The sequence below is a fragment of the Zootoca vivipara genome, chromosome 2 (genome assembly GCF_965207765.1).
Source record: "Zootoca vivipara chromosome 2, rZooViv2.hap1.1, whole genome shotgun sequence".
Taxonomy (NCBI): domain Eukaryota; kingdom Metazoa; phylum Chordata; class Lepidosauria; order Squamata; family Lacertidae; genus Zootoca; species Zootoca vivipara.
In genome coordinates this window covers 26,130,240-26,146,942 of record NC_142584.1, presented here as the reverse complement: position 1 = coordinate 26,146,942, position 16,703 = coordinate 26,130,240, and the positions used below count along the sequence as shown (strand labels likewise).

At 44.7% G+C, this 16,703-nt stretch overlaps 1 protein-coding gene across 5 annotated transcripts in view; it reads left to right on the top strand.

Moving 5' to 3' along the window:
* Positions 1 to 16,703, top strand: part of BAIAP2 (BAR/IMD domain containing adaptor protein 2) — a 137,247-nt gene that overhangs the window by 90,170 nt on the left and 30,374 nt on the right. For all 5 annotated transcript variants that reach the window (XM_088663014.1, XM_088663016.1, XM_088663019.1 and 2 more), the window contains exon 7: positions 13,513 to 13,665. In XM_088663014.1, the coding sequence (XP_088519140.1) occupies positions 13,513 to 13,665 (153 nt within the window). The remainder of the gene's footprint in view (positions 1 to 13,512; positions 13,666 to 16,703) is intronic.

Here is a 16,703-nt window from a genome sequence, read left to right as displayed (position 1 = left end):
GACCCAGGTGGCGCTGTGGGTTAAACCACAGCCTAGGGCTTGCTGATCAGAAGGTCGGCGGTTCGAATCCCTGCGATGGGGTGAGCTCCCGTTGCTTGGTCCCAGCTCCTGCCCACCTAGCAGTTCGAAAGCATATCAAAGTGCAAGTAGATAAATAGGGACCGCTCCGACGGGAAGGTAAACGGCGTTTCCGTGCGCTGTTCTGGTTCACCAGAAGCAGCTTTGTCATGCTGGCCACATGACCCGGAAGCTGTCTGTGGACAAACGCTGGCTCCCTCAGCCTATAGAGCAAGATGAGTGCCACAACCCCAGAGTCGGACACGACTGGACCTGATGGTCAGGGGCTCCTTTACCTTTTTACCTTTTTACCCTGAGCATGCCAGCTGTTACCTGACATCCATTGTTGTACAGTGGTACCTCGGTTTATGAACACAATTGGTTCCGGAAGTCTGTTCATAAACTGAAGCGTTCATAAACTGAAGTGAACTTTCCCATTGAAAGTAATGGAAAGTGGATTAATCTGTTCCAGACGGTCCGCGGAGTACTTAAACTGAAGCGTTCATAAACTGAAGCAAACTTTCCCATTGAAAGTAATGGAAAGTGGATTAATCCGTTCCAGATGGGTCCGCGGCGTTTGTAAACCGAAAATTCGTAAACCGAGGTGTTCGTAAACCGAGGTTCCACTGTACTTGCTATAGCAAACTTTTCCTAGGTACACGTGAAATAGTTTCTGCAAACCTTCTGTTGGCTGCTGCCATCAATCGCCCGTCCACCCTCTGCTATCTGTGTATAAGACGACCCACAATTTTTGCCTGTTATTTCTAAGGAAAAAATACCGTCTTATACATGGAATAATACGGTACTTGTCTCTTTTTAATTAACATTTTTAATTAACATTCTAATTTTAAGTTTTGTTTTGAGTTTGTATCAGTACAACAAACGACAACCACCACAACAAAACGAAACAGGCTGGTAGAGGGAGGAGGGAAGCGGGCCACTTCATTCTAATTTTTTTAACTGGCTGAACAAAGTGGATGTGCAGGCTATATCACCTTGAACTGAATGGTTCTGAAAAACGTGCACTCAAAAATTCTCCCAGGGGTTCACAGCCCAGAGAAACCTGCATAAATCTCTACCTTCCAGAGTTTTGACTTCTCCTAACCTTGCTGCCTCTCATTTCTGAACTAGTTCCTTGACTGATCAGTGCCCTTTGTTCAGTCACTGTCAGTTTTGGTCTCTCAATATATTGCTTAGCCTACCTGTTCACCGCAGACACCTACCTGCGTTTCCTGTCCCACTCTTTCCCCTGTAATGGTGTGGGATTGCATGTGAGATTGTCTTCCAGGAAGTGAGGAGGGTCTTGTATGTGCTATGTGCACGTAGATGGTGGCGTCTCCTCCTCTTGCCTCTTTCAATTCCCTTGTAGTTTCATCGGGAGCTGCTAGTCGGGAATAATTGTTAGCTGCAGCAACTGATGAAGTGCAGAGTAGACTTTGATGTCATTCACAAACCGTTGGGTGCTCTGCGTAGCAAGTCTGCTTCAAATAATGATAGTGAAAGACACACATCTGTCAGCCTGCCAAGTGCTTGAATCAGCTGTGTTTTATTTTAACAGTGGCATATCATGTTGCCTTTCAGTCATCTCTTCCTCCACCCATTGCATTGCACAGAGTAGATCTCTCCACGATTTTCTTGATAGTGATGCTTGCATGCATATATTTAACAGCACGGACAGCCCATACCTGCTGTTTATTAGCTTCCTACATGTTGGGGTTTTCCTTATTCTGTCCTATCTGCTCTTGAACCAAAATTTGAAGTGGGCTTACTGTGTATTTATTTTAAGAACCAATTGTCTTCAAAGTGTGCAATTATTGTGATAACCCAATAGACATGCTCAAGAGGGTTTTGTTTTAGTTTAGTTTTAGTTTTGTGATCCCATCCGCCAAGAATATGATACATTGCGGTTGCAGAAGTAAGCTAGTTTAATGTAATGTGTGTTTATATTTAGATATATGATGGGATGTTATTATGCTCTTAAGACTAAAATTATACTGAGAGGTTTTGGAATTTTTTGTTTGAAAAGGCATTAAGAGTAATATTTAGATTTGATAATTAAGAAATAGAATGTTATTAAGATTTAGAAAGTGCTAAGTAAGTGATATATAGAAACGTAGAAGGGAGGGAAAGGAGGAAGTCGACAAAGATACGGAATATAAGATTGAGTGATGTATTTTTATGTTTTTATTTTTGTTGTTGTCGTGGAATGTATATGATATGTTATTGTTTTTTATATTTTGTTATCATAAAAAATTAATATATATATATATTTTAAAAGAATATGATACATTGCATGGATTGCCAGATCACCTTCTAGGGCTTTGTCCGTTTTGTAGAATTGCTGAGTGATTAAAACTAACAGAATTTCTCTGGAAAGATGATCGCATAGCACGTTCCTTGCTGGCAGTGGGTGGTTCTTGCACAGTTCCTCTTGGGGGGGCTGTGTGTAATATTTACTTTCAAAATAATAAAAAATAAGTGTCAAGACCAGACCTTTTTTAATTTCATGGATTATGTGAGCTGAGTTGTGTTTGTGTGTTTACCTACTTCTGCTTCTGTTGCTCATGAGGAACTGGAAAGAACTATATAAGACAGTAAGATCCTACACATTCACCCGAAAGGTACAGAAAATCTTGCTCCTCCACCCTATCCCGTAGTTTTGAGACTTCACGGCGCTGTGCTCAGACCTGTCTTCAATACATGAAATGCTAGAAACATGAATTTTGCACTCAGTTTTCATTTCTGCCTAATTACGTCCCTAGTTTATGCGCCTTCCTTCCACATTCAACATTGACCCCACTCTGTGGTTCATAGCTTTTGAAACTATGTGCATGCTTCAGTTTTTAGTTCCCTCCCATTTTTGTAATTTTCTTCTGATGGTTCCGTATTGGAATTTATTGTTTTGGCTTCCAGAGTGAAACTAGTTTTTTGGGTTTTTTTTGCTCGCTGGTATTTATGAGAGCGGTGCAGATGTAATACTCTTAATCCAATAACCAAGGTTCAAGTTTGGGATCAGGCTGTAGAGCTGTGCTTCCCTTTCAGCTATCCCCATCCTCTTAATTCACAAAAAAAACTTACCTAGCTGTTCTTTAAATGTGGTTAAGTGTTCTTTAAATGTGGTTAAGTAAGGGTTACATTGGCACCAGCTGACATAACCCCGGACAGTTGAGCAAATCTGGTTAAGAGCAAGTTCTGGTTAGTGCCAAAGCTGGTGAGGTGAGGGAAATTCACACAGAGAAGGGAATGACTTGGGCTGGGGCAGAGAGAGAATGTGTGTGGTTTTGTAGCCTAGTACCAATAACAATTCCTTTATTACAATAAAATGAAATGTTCCCAAATAGTGAGTTTCTGAGTTCTCCATAACTTTTTAATCAGGCTGGATACTAAAAAAAGCAATGTAGCAGGGAGGGGATAAACAAGATTGAAAAGAGACAACAAATTGCCTTTGTTTATGGCCATAAGATATGTTTGCGTTCTAATTTTCCAGTCCCAAAGATGGACTTTTTCTCAGTAGGATGACTGCAGACATGATTGGATTAGTCTTTGCTGTGTGCTTCTGGCAGGGGCGTAGGGAGATAGGGGCAGTGGGGTGGGGCGCCATCGTGGCTGCCCGCCCCGCCCCCAAAATGCACGTCCTGCCCCCAAACACACGCCCCACCCCTGCGCACGACGCCCCACCCCAAACGCACGCCACGTCCCTGGGGGCAGTGCACCTGCTCTCCGTCCCTGGTAGCGGAGCATGAAACTCCGCCGCTGGCTTCAGGTCCCAGCTACGCCTAGGATTTTAGAATAAAAAAAGTGATCTCTGATCCCCATTTTTTTGGAAGCACAAAGTCCAGCAGTTACCCAGACCTGTCTTGTTTTAAGGACCCAACAACATTTCACCTGCTTGGGGTGTGGTGGCTGACAAATCTTTATAAGGTTCCCACCAGAGTGCTTTGCAACAAACCTGTGCAGTAGGACACGTCGAGAAGTTGGCAGTTGGCTTGAAACTATCCAGTGAGCTTCATTAACTAAGCAGACTCTAGCTGCTATACCATGCTTTTCCTGTGGATATAGGTATTCTCAGGCATGCTAAATATAAACACCCTAGCATCACTAATGGGAGTAAAACTAGAACGTCTTAGGTGGGGTGGGGAGAATAGCAACCATTTTGTAATTATCATGTGGATGTGATAGATTTCAAAGAAGAGGAATGTGCATTCTCCTATGTCAAACCACACACGCACACACACACACACAGACACACACACACACACACACAAACAGAGAGAGAGAGAGAGAGAGAGAGAGAGAGAGAGAGAGAGAGAGAGTACATTTGTAGTTACTGTAAATAATTCACAGTAAAGTAATAACAATGTAGTTATGGGGCTTTTCTATTTACATAGGCATTCCCTTACTGATCATGAGAACAGTAATTGGGGCATGGCACATTATTTCCCTGGAGTTGGACGCAATGTGTCTTCCGCTCCCCAAACAGGAAGCACATTCATCTCTCAGCTGGATCACCTCAGTGATATTTATGTGACCATAGATGCCAGTCAGGAATTCAGCAAGTCTGTATTTCCCTTGCTTTCTTTTTGAGTGCTAATTTAGTTCCTTCCTTTCCGAGAACTCTTCTTCTTTTTTACGTTTCCACGGCACTGTGGCACGTGGCATAGAGATAGCCAGTCACAAGTTAGTTACATAAACAAGTTGCGTCATGCTGCTAAACACGTGAGCAACAAATGGCAAACTTGAGTCCACACAAGAGATAAAATGAATTTCCTCTATATACCGTAATTAAATTGGAGTTGGGGGGAGAGAATGGTTGCAGCGAAAGATAAACTAAGTTGAATATGAACCTCGTGAGGATTTTTTTCTTGCTAAATTTAGTTGCTCAGCCTTGAATAATGCTTTCAAAATGGAGTTCCTGTGCCTGGAAGACTTAGCCCTCTGCTGCACATGAAAATGCTCTGAATACTTAGGTAACTGCTTACCTTTTTGCTGCTCTGTGGATCCCCAGTTCATGGAAGAAAAATGTGCACAAAAGCTTCACCGCTAAGTCTTCCCCTTAAAGGGCAGGAACTTCACCAGAGCTGTAGCTGGAACCAGCTGTTTATGAGAGGCCAGGTTGCTGATGATGAGCCAACCCCATAGGGAAAGCCCTTAGGATATCTCATTTGGGGTAGAGTGAGGGCATTCCCCTTCAATGTTTTGATTCTGGATAGGCTTGCTTCTAAGTGAGGGATCAGAGCCACAGGCCAGTGTTTGTATGCGTAGCCAGGGTTTTTGTTGGGGCGTAGCCAGGATTTTTGTTGGGGGGCATGCCTTTTGTTAGGGGGTGTGGAGCAGAACCTCAGTTAGCTGTATTTTTATTTATTGGGGGGGGAGCTGCCCCTCCCTACCCACCCACTATGTGTGTGTGTGTGTGTGTGTGTGTGTGTGTGTGTGTGTGTGTAAATGTGAGTGCAGGTGCAAGTTAACCTGGCTGCCAAGTGAGACTGGAACGCTGCAGAGGTGCATCCGTGGTAAAAAGCGTGAATGTAGCTCATGAACTGAAATGTGTGATTGGTGGGTATTTTGCAACTTTGTTGTTTCATAGTTTTGATTGATGTGTTGATATGGTGCTGTTCACAGCTTCTGGGGGCCTTTGAGTCCAAAACTGTTATATAAATGAAGAGCAAGACTTTGTTTTAACAGATGAGCGAAGGGTTAAAGCTATATGAAAAAAATATATTGGGGGAGGGGGGTTAGAGACTCTGCTTTAGCGCAGCCCATTGCTGAGGTAGAGATAATGGCTTTTACTTTGCTTGATAGCTATGCAAACAGCACCATTCTTCCCCTTCCTTTCTATTCTCACTCCCCCCCCCCTCCTTTCCACTCCCACACACACATGCAGAACAATGGAGGCTGCTTACAATGCAACAGGCCCCTCAGGATAAGCAGAGCGCCTTCTCACGAGTGATTAGTCACCAGCTTCATGAGATAACCCTTCCTGCTCTCTCCCAAGATTCAGGGTGTCCTATTTTATTTCATTTTATTTTTTCATTTTGCTGATATCTAAATTATACTTCTTGTTCTCCAGCCTCTTGCTATCTCCAAAGTTCATTCCTGTTTTTGCTACGGGGTAGGCGCAGGTTTGTACAGTGTAGTCGTACCTTGGATCCTGAGCGCCTTGCAAGTTCAACGTTTTGGCTCCCGAGCACCGTAAACCTGAACGTGACTGTTCTAGTTTGCGAACGTTCTTTGGAACCCCAACGTCCGATGGGGCTTCCGCGGCTTCCGATTGGTTGCAGGAGCTTCCTGCAGCCAATCAGAAGCCACACTTTGGTTTCCGAATGTTTTGGAAGTTGAACGGACTTCCGGAACGGATTCTTTTTTACTTTCAAGGTACGACTGTATTAGCTCAGAGAGACTATATTCTGCTTCTCTATGTAAATGAAGGAACAGGTGTGCTTTAAAACCAAACGTTGTATAGTTTTCTTTGCATCCTGCTCCCAAATAAACAACCTATAGGCATGCCCCATTAATTTCAGCAGAAGGTTCTTCCAAGTCAGTGTGCTTAGGATCACAGCCTTACTGAAAAGACATCACTGACATACCGGTAGCTAATTGGAGGAAGCCTTTTTTCTGCATGGATTTTTAAGCAGGAGCCTTGTCCTGGACTCGGAGGGGTGTGAATTTATCTAAACGTTTTCCAACCTAGAAATAACAAATGTGAGTTCTCAGGAAGGTGCTGGACTGAAGTCTCTGGAAGCAGTGTTTCAAAGTTTGTTGTTGCTGCTTGTTTGTTTGTATACAAATAATGTTGTTGCTTTTAGACAATTTTAATCCAGTTAGCAAATGAAACAATTAAGGGACAGTGCTCTCAGCTGTTGCATATTAAATAAGTACATATACCATACATTGGTACGAGCTCCAGTAAAATTACCTGGTAAAGAGTGGTTAGTGCATTTTATGAGGATCCCCCCCCCATTACGTTAATAAACCCTGTAGCAGCGGCCACCTTATGAAATGGGTGCATGAAGAGAGACATGTAAGGGGTCCTGTTGCCAGTACATTTCCCTGTTGACTGGTGGGTACTGTCACTTGGATCCAGGTTGCTACGTGGGAGAAGAACTGGTCACTATTCATACCCTGGGCTGGCTTTAGGCTTTTGGAGACAGACAGGGAGAATAGAGTCATTCCTGCCTCCAAATCCCACCTTTAGTCTCCTGCCGTATGGCTGTATGTGCCTTATACCCTGCATGCAGTGGGAAGACAGAAGCAGCATGCTGTTGATGACTAGGCTGGCGCCCTGGCCGAAGTGAACGTAAAGGCTGTTCTATTTTCATGGTCCAGCCAAATTGGAAGTGGCATGTGCTCCCTTCCTTTCTCTTATCTGGCACCACCCTCTCTTAGGTGAGAAGCATGCCCTGTCTGACTTGGGGCAAGTGCATGGTCTTAAATGATTGTGGACCTGGGTAAGCTTGCAAGTGCTGGTCATTCTGCCTCCAGCAGCTGGCCAAGGAACCACATAGGATGTTACCACGAGATTTCACAACCCACCAGCAAGACTCTGTTGGGTCACAATAATCAACATCTGGGAATTTTCAGTGTAAGATCTTCAAGAAAATGATGGCTTCAGAGATGGTTTTTAGTGGGGTGACCTAGGCAGCTGGGCATGGACGGTTTTCTTTTCTGTTTGGGGCAGCTTTGCCCCCATTCCTCCCATTCCTCAAAGTTTCCATAGGAAATGGTGGAGAATATTTCTCCCAGTGTCTCTGTCTGTCTGTCTGTCTTGGGTTGTCAACAGCCATATATCATCTTGGAGCAAATTTCTGAAACAAAACTATTTTTCTTGTGGTTTGTCTCAGTGAGACGATCTGCTCTGGCACACAGATGTAAACGACTCCCCATGTGTCGCTTCTGTGTCTCTTGAGAATTTCAGTTTGGCATGGCTGGGGTGTGGGGGGCTGCTGAAGACAAGCTGAAGGAACAAATAGCATCTCCTAGTAGGCCTTGCAGTGGCTGCTTATTAGTGCAGAACTCAAAACGAAATCCATTATTAATGGCCCTTAATGTGGTAAAGAAATGTTTCCAATACTGCAGAGTTCAGGAATTCCTGCTTCTCTTTCCAAACCATGACATTCTTCATGGGATGGAAATTCTGCTTCCTGATCCTAACTTTAAACATAGACACAAGATCTGTCTCTGCAGGACAGATGTGTGTTCTTCACAGTACAACAATGAAGACAAGAGAGTAGAATGGGCTGAGGTACTTGTGGCCTTCCAGATATTGTTGGACTCCAGCTCCCATCATCCCTGACCATTGCCCCTGCAGGCTGAGGCTAATGGGAGTTGGAGTCCCAACATCTGGAGGGCCACAAGGAAGTTTAATGACTGGTGAGGAGCAGGCAAGCTCTTCCATAGGAAACAAATTAGAGTGTCTCTCCCCCCTCCCCAGCCTTTTTTTCTTCCCCCACCTATACTTTCCGGAAAGAGCTGTGGGTGTAATGCAGTGTCCCCCAAACTTAGGCCTCCAACTGTTTTTGAACTACAACTCCCATCATCCTTAGCTAGCTGGACCAGTGGTCAGGGATGATGGGAAATGTAGTCCAAAAACTGCTGGAGACCCAAGTTTGGGAAACATTGGTTCCATACACCAGTTTTTTTTTGGGGGGGGAATAGACAAAAGGAGGTGGTACTTCACACAGTGTGTAATTCAATTTATGCCTTGTGATGACCACTGGCTTGGGTGGCTTTGAAAGGGAAATTGGGAAAATGTTTAGAGGATGTTGGTCATGATCAGGGGTTTTTGTGGCTTGGGCTGGTTCACGGTCCCGCAGACACCGCGGCTGCCGGAGTGTGCATGCATGTGCAAATGCTATTTCCGGCACTCCTTACGGCACGAAGGAGGCGTGCGCAGCTTCCCATTGGCTGCAGGAGCTTCCTGCAGCCAATGGGAAGCTGGCCAGCGTCACAGAAGGCGGTCCCCGCTCTGCTCCGCACCAGTTTAGCGTGGTGCACAGGAGCCAACCGAGCGGGTGGCGGGGGTCCATGGGCCGGTTGAATGACCCCCATGGCCGCTTGTGGCCCATGGGCCTTAGGTTGCCGCCCCCTGGTCATGATAGTAGTTTGGAACCTCCAAGCACAAGTCTTGGCCACTTAAGGCCAGTCACTGAGGGGCAAAAATGGATAATGGTCCTTGAGTTCTGCTTATGGGCTTCTCAAGCCCATCTAGCTGGTGAGAAACAGGATGTTGGACAAGGCAGGCCTGTCGTCTAATCTAGTACGGCTGTGCTTACACAGTTAGGTTGGTGCTGTTCTTTCTTTTCTTCAATTTGTTAAACTAAGGTTAGAGAGATTCTGCCTGAGGAGCTGACAACTGTTTCTCTCTAAGAAGTCAAAATTTATAGTCCACCCAGATAGCCCACGTGGGGTTTGCTAGGTTTTGAACAATGGGTAAAATAACAATATTTATATAGTGCACATCAAAACTGAAAGCACGTGAAGCATGGAACTGAAAGCCTTCCCGCCTCGCAGATCGCTTTCTTGGCACTTTGCATGTGCTCCAGCACATCAAGACTTAGTAGCTGCTGGCCTGTCTCAAAAGTTGCTTCATTCCTCGATCTTTTCTGCCCCATCTCAAAAGGCACTGACAGCTGGAGTCCTTCCACCCTGTGGAATAGGCCCTTAGGATTTCTGATGTAGCACAGTGGGTGGCCACGCGCTGGTTCTTTCCTATCTAGTTTTTCAATCGTTCGTTGCACAATCGTTCCCTGACACCTTGTTCCCTCAAGAGTACAGCTCTGGAAAGAATAATGGTTTAACACAAATACTGTCGACACAGCCGGGAGCAGCGCTGGTATTGTAGGTGACTGCTTTTTCATGCACTCTTTTGTTGCCACCTGTGGATACCCCCTGGCAGCTTGTGAGTTGCTCCATTATCAGAGATATATTGTGGCTAGGTGGTGAACTGCAAGTTGCTTCACTTTCCAGAACAAAGATGCCTAGTACGGAAGGAGAGCAATAAGGCCTATACTCCTTTTTAAGAGTCTTAATAAATTTATCTTTCCTTGCAACCAGGTATACTGCATTTAGACTTTTTTTCAAGCATATGCATGATAACAAACCAGCTGGGTCTTGGTTCAATGAGGCACATGCACAGAAAAATAACGCAAGAGTTGAGAGCAACAGGAAACAAATTACAAACAGGGGCACCTATTCCTGAGAAGGGTCTGCTTCTAGGTAGCTGTGCCAGAAACACTGGATGTAGATAGTTGCTTTGGCTAGTTCATGACCAGGGTAAAGGACTTGGGAGCCCCATATATTTCAGTGGGAGAGACTAAACTTAGCTCTCCCATTGAAATAAATGGAATTCCAGAATGCTTCACATTGGCTGGATTGGAAACTTGCCCAATAAGATAAAAAATTGTTGTTGTTTAGTCGTTTAGTCGTGACCGACTCTTTGTGACCCCATGGACCAGAGCATGCCAGGCACTCCTGTCTTGCACTGCCTCCCGTAGTTTGGTCAAACTCATGTTCGTAGCTTCGAGAACACTGTCCAACCATCTCATCCTCTGTCGTCCCCTTCTCCTAGTGCCCTCAATCTTTCCCAACATCAGGGTCTTTTCCAGGGAGTCTTCTCTTCTCATGAGGTGGCCAAAGTATTGGAGCCTCAGCTTCACGATCTGTCCTTCCAGTGAGCACTCAGGGCTGATAAAAGATTTAAAAAATGCTTGTGCATAAATTTTATTTTGGATACTTATAGCTGGGCCTTGGTGGATGCCCTATAATCTTGAAACAAATTTGCTGGTAAGTAAGGAAAATGAAGATATCACTTGCCAATTTAGTTCTTCTCAGGATACGTAACCTTTTATTCTGCCCTTTTTTCCTGGCACACAGTGAGTGATACAGTTTGCAGAGACATTTGGCAGAAACATGAATGTGTGTACAAAATATTTAAACAATTTATATACCACTTAACTACAAGAATCTCTTAAGTGGTTTACAAGGATCTGATACAAAAAGCAATAAAATAAAATTAAAATAAAACCAGTTAAAACTATAAAAGCAAACTACAATTGAAATACCTACTGGAATAACAATTTTTAAAGCCTTCAGTGGGTGTAGGAAATTAAATAGGGAAGGGGCCCATCTGACCTCATCTGGAACACAGGACTGCAAATCAGAAGTCATAAGTAAATTTACTCAAGGCTGTGTCTGGAATCTGTAGCATTGCAGGGAAATTAAACTCTAGGTTTATCTTTTGCATAAAGACAAATGATTCTATAAGTGAACAGCATCTCCCACCCAAATACTGGGTGGAACTGCATTCAGCAAAACAAGCTTGGGCTGGCATGATAAGGCAGACAGAAGACAGTAAACCCATTCATTGCCAGCTCACAACGGAAAATCCACCTTTTGCAGAGAACAGCAGAGGTGTCAGTCTTGAGTGATTTTGAAGCAAGTCTGAGATTGCATTTTGCGGTGTGTGTATTCAGAAGAGGCAAGTCTGGAGCTGTTTCTTTTTAACCCACATGCTTGGTTGCTTGCATCCATGTGCAGAAATTGGCTGTCCTCCAGTTAATGAAATATGAGCTGATAGATCATTTGTTGTTTAGTCGTTTAGTCGTGTCTGACTCTTCTTGACCCCATGCACCAAAGCACGCCAGGCACGCCTGTCTTCCACTGCCTCCCGCAGTTTGGTCAAATTCATGTTCGTAGCTTCGAGAACACTGTCCAACCATCTCGTCCTCTGTTGTTCCCTTCTCCTAGTGCCCTCAATCTTTCCCAACATCAGGGTCTTTTCCAGGGAGTCTTCTCTTCTCATGAGGTGGCCAAAGTATTGGAGCCTCAGCTTCATGATCTGTCCTTCCAGTGAGCACTCGGGGCTGATTTCCTTCAGAATGGATAGGTTTGATCTTCTTGCAGTCCATGGGACTCTCAAGAGTCTCCTCCAGCACCATAATTCAAAAGCATCAATTCTTCAGTGATCAGCCTTCTTTCACTTCCAGCTCTCACTTCCATATATCACTACTGGGAAAACCACAGCTTTAACTATACGGACCTTTGTCGGCAAGGTGATGTCTCTGCTTTTTAAGATACATCATAGGGAGTTTTAATCTACTGTACATTCCTTGGTTAAATATGCATGCATTTACTGCATGTGAATAAAAGAAGAAGAAAAACCACAGCTCTAGAGAGAGAAGCATGCTTTTCTTTTTGTTTTAGATCATCCATGCTTGTATAACAGGCTTCATTCTAGGAATTGCTGCTGCTTTTTTTGCCAGGGGGCAGTGCTGCTTCTGTGATAGCATCAGCAGCCTGCCTGAAGTTGGGTTGTTGCTGTTTTTAAGTGCTTTTCTTTTTCAAAATTTTGCTGCCTGCAAAATTTTGGAGAGCGCAAAGCAACACACAACTCGTGGCAACGAGTATCCAGTCTGCATAGGTGGAAGTAATTAATACTTCCCCTATAACGAAAGAAGCACTTCCAAACTTTTGAGCTGCTCAGAATGAACGCCAGGTGCATTAGGACTAGCTGGGAAGAGGGAGTAGCCTGGATTTTGTAGAGACTCAAATGCAGATTTCTAGCAGCTGATGGTCTGAGGTTGAGGGACTTGGTGGGTGACTTTTCGTGTGGGTGTATGGAGACCAAGCGTGAGTGGGTATTGTACTGACATGGGGGATAGATGTTTGGAAAGGGAACAGTGGGCTCTGTGGGAGTGTGTCAGGCAGTCATTTGTTCTGCTTTCCCACAGGAGGGGGGTGGGTTTGTGGGTTGTTAAGTACAAGCAAGGAAAGGTACATATATGCATTGCTCATGCTTTCTCCGCCCCCCCCCCAACCCCACGGACATGACAAAGTTCATTTCCATCTGTCCGGATTGCAACAGGTGAGATGGACAGTCTGTGTTTCAGCCTCCTCTCACCTCTGAGTGGAAGCCCTTTCAAAGCGCTTTAACCTCATGGCAGCGACACAAGCGTTGTTGGGTTTTTTTTGTAACAATCGGCACTAGAAAAACGAGCACTACCCAGGTGCAGGCGAAGTAGGAGGGAGGCTGAGAGAATCTCTCTCTCTCTCTCTCTGCTCTTCTGCCACCCACACAACATCTGAAGCCCACGTTCTGAGTCAGGAGCTTTTGTGTGGGGGAGGTCAGATGACTAAGGATGGTTGGCGAGGGGGGAAAGAGATGCATTCTCTCAAGCCTGCGTATACTCTTGTTGCCTAGTGCCCCCTGCCGTCCGGCCATGAATGGAATGATGGAAATAATTAAGAGCCTTGGACAGTCCGCAGTTGCAAAATGACCACACTCTCTGTTTTTCTCCAGTCCTTGCCATGCTTGATGCAGATTCTGCACTGAAGGGAATTCTGCTACAGACCAAGTGATGTGTTAATGCAGAAGGATAGCCCTCTCTCCCCCTTTGTGCTGCGGCTCAGATGGGAACCCTTGGATAACCTCTTTTGCTTTGTGTTTTTCCCCCCTCCCAGTTCATTGAAGCTATCACCAACAAACAAGGCGAGCTGGAGAACTACGTCTGCGATGGGTACAAGATGGCGCTCACAGAAGAGAGGCGAAGATTCTGTTTCCTGGTAGAGAAGCAGTGCGCTGTGGCCAAGAATTCCCTCACCTACCATTCTAAGGTGAGCGAGTTGTTGTGTTGGGGTGCCGTACCGTTGGAACCATCGACTTGGGAAGCGGGTGGGACGAAAAAGTCCCTCCGTTCACGCAGTCCCTCGGGAACCCAGGCACGGGCAGCGTTTCTGTCCTGGCTGACTTCTAAACTCCTAAAAACCGATTAATGAACTCTATCGGTAATTGCAGGCCACCAATGGTTGCTCCTTTTCAAGGAACTTGAAGGGAAATAACGTTCCTTAGGGGGATGTTGCACATCATTCAGGTCCAAGTACTTCATCTCAAGTTGTTCAGAAATGTACACATGTTTATGAGCGAACTAAGACGAGTGTTGATGCCGGAGAAAATGTGCACGCCTCAGTTTGTTCCGAGCTTTTCACCCCCTTGGACTGTCTTAATTTCCTATGCCTACTCCTGCGCTATGTGTCCCAACAGTGATGCTACCCCCCCCATATCTAGTAGTGTATGTACAAAGCTGCAGTAAGCATAAGGAGCCTTATAACCTGTGGGCCCCTTCAGTAGTTTCCAGGATAATTAAAAACGAGAGCTTTCCTTTTCAAGAGCTGTTTCAATATCTGAAAACTATTGCAGGTACTGTAGTTACCTTCCTCAGATTGTAATATATCTGCCCAATTCTAGCACAACAATAAAAGCCCAGAGGCTCTGGAGGCCATGTGTCTAACCCATTCAAATTCATTTCAATCAGAACAATGCAGGAGGTTTGGGTTGGTACCCACTGCTGCAGTACCAATATCAGCATCAACATTTCCAGAAACGTTTTAGGCCACTGGGGAAGTTTGTTCGGGTAACATGTTCCCATCAAACCCATCCACTATGGCCTATTGCTCAAGAATGACTGCATGTTATATGACGTATGCTTTTCAAAAAAAGTTGTTAGAGTGGCCACTTTTCTTTTTGAATGAATATATATATATATTTAGGTGCTCAACAGTCTGGATCAGGGCCTTGTGTTAGTTTCCCCACCATAAATTTCCCCAGCTATTAACTGCAGTAAGATGAATATAGCAGCCAAGGGGGCAATTTTCTGCGAAAAACTGGTGCAGGGTGCTAAACTGCACGGGGAGAACTAACTCAGTCAGAGCTCCGCATATCTCCTTCCCTTCAAAAAGTGGTCAGCTTAAGCATGCTTTTTAAAGACTTGTGCAATGTAACATGGGTTAGCGCTTATGTCTCAACAAGGTTCAAATATTCTAACGTACAGTGGTGCCTCGCTTAACGAATGCCCTGCTTAACGAAATTTCCGCTTAACGAAAGGTTTTTTCTAGCGGAGGTTGCCTCGCTAGACGAATTCATTTTACGAAAAATTCGTCTAGCGAATCGCGGTTTCCCATAGGAATGCATTGAAGTTCAATTAATGCGTTCCTATGGGCAAAAAAAATTCAATGCATTCCTATGGGATTTGCTAGACGAATTTTTCATTATAAGAAAAGACCCGTGGAACGAATTAAATTCGTCTAGCGAGGCACCACTGTATATTAATTTGGTACTGTTACTGGTACCCAATAACTATCTAACAATCTAACAATATTTAGATTCCTTGCTGTCCCAACCCCTAAGCAAAGATGTTCAAAAGTATCCCAGCCACACAGGGAGGGCAGGCTTCAAGCTTGTTAAACCAATTTTTGTATGTATCTAAAACACTGCAATCCATCAACTAAAGCAAAAGTCAAGGCTGCTTCCAGATGGAAGTTTGTTGTAAAATCGGTGCTGCTCATGCGCACACACTCCCCCTCCCCCGCAAGTGCGCACATGATGTCATTGTTGTCAAATTGCCAGCCCAAACTTTAACATGTAATTTGGATTTCACCTCACAGCAGAAAAAAGCAAGTAAAAATAACCCATTATATACACCTGCAGTTGCTGCTGGTGTGGAATTTTGTCGGCATGTTTATGAGGTGATTGGTTGGTGACATTTCTCTAAGGCCGTACCCCTACTTATGTGTGCTCCTCACGTGAGCACAACCTTGCTATTTTGTTTTTGGCAGCCCGAATGATACAAGCACGTCTATTTCCACGAGCTGTGGAAGGCCTATTCAAATTTCAACAACCCATTTAAAGGGAGCTGTTCTTTCATAATCTCCAAACAAGTACATGTGTGAGATCTCCCTGGAGACTGTAATCTCAGTACACGCACCGGATTTTAGAAACAACAGCAGCAGCAGCAGCAGCAACAACAACAACAATAACACAGAGGCCTTGTGTAATACCTCTATTACCCTTGTGCAAGCTTTAGTAAGGCAAATATCACTTTTGAACAAGATCCCCTTAAAAAAACAACCCCCAGCCAAAAGCACAAGCTTCCATTTGGCCCTAAGTGAAACATAACCATAGGACCCAACTTCTATGTGGGGGCCAGCCAGCCCCCCCCCAGTTGATGGGCATTGCCATTCAAATGGCGTCCATGCACTGCGCCATGTGGTCAATTATGCAGGGTGGGGCTTATTCAAGTTTGCATTCCTGAACATAACTCACGGTATATCCACATTTACCTTTTGCCCTGCTCTTTCCAGGGACAGGTCCATGCTTAAAAAGTTGTGTCCAAGCTCCCCACCCCCACCCCCGCTTTTCACCCTGGAGCTTTCCTCATGAAAACCCATTCTTTAGCACTCAATCAGAGCAAACTTCAAATTTTCTTGTGGATTGAGCACTAAAGAGCAGGTTTTCATGGGGAAAGCTCCAGGGCAAAAAAGGGTGCTTTGCATACAGAGCTTTCAAGCATGTGTGCCTTCCTGGAACAGAAAAGGGCAGGGGAGGATAATAGAATCCTAGAATGGTAGAGTTGGAAGGGACTAGTCATCTAGTCCAACCCCCTGCAATGTAGGAATCTCAACTAAGCAGAGGTTGGATGGCCCTGACAGATGGCCATCCAACCACTACTTAAAATCTACTAAAGAAGGAGAGTCCGCCACCTTCTGAGGGAGTGCATTCCACTGTTGAGCAGCTCTTACCATCAGAAAGTTCTTCCTGGTGTTTATAAATTCAATAAATAATAATAATTCAGTCTCTTCTGGATGGCAGGTGGTGG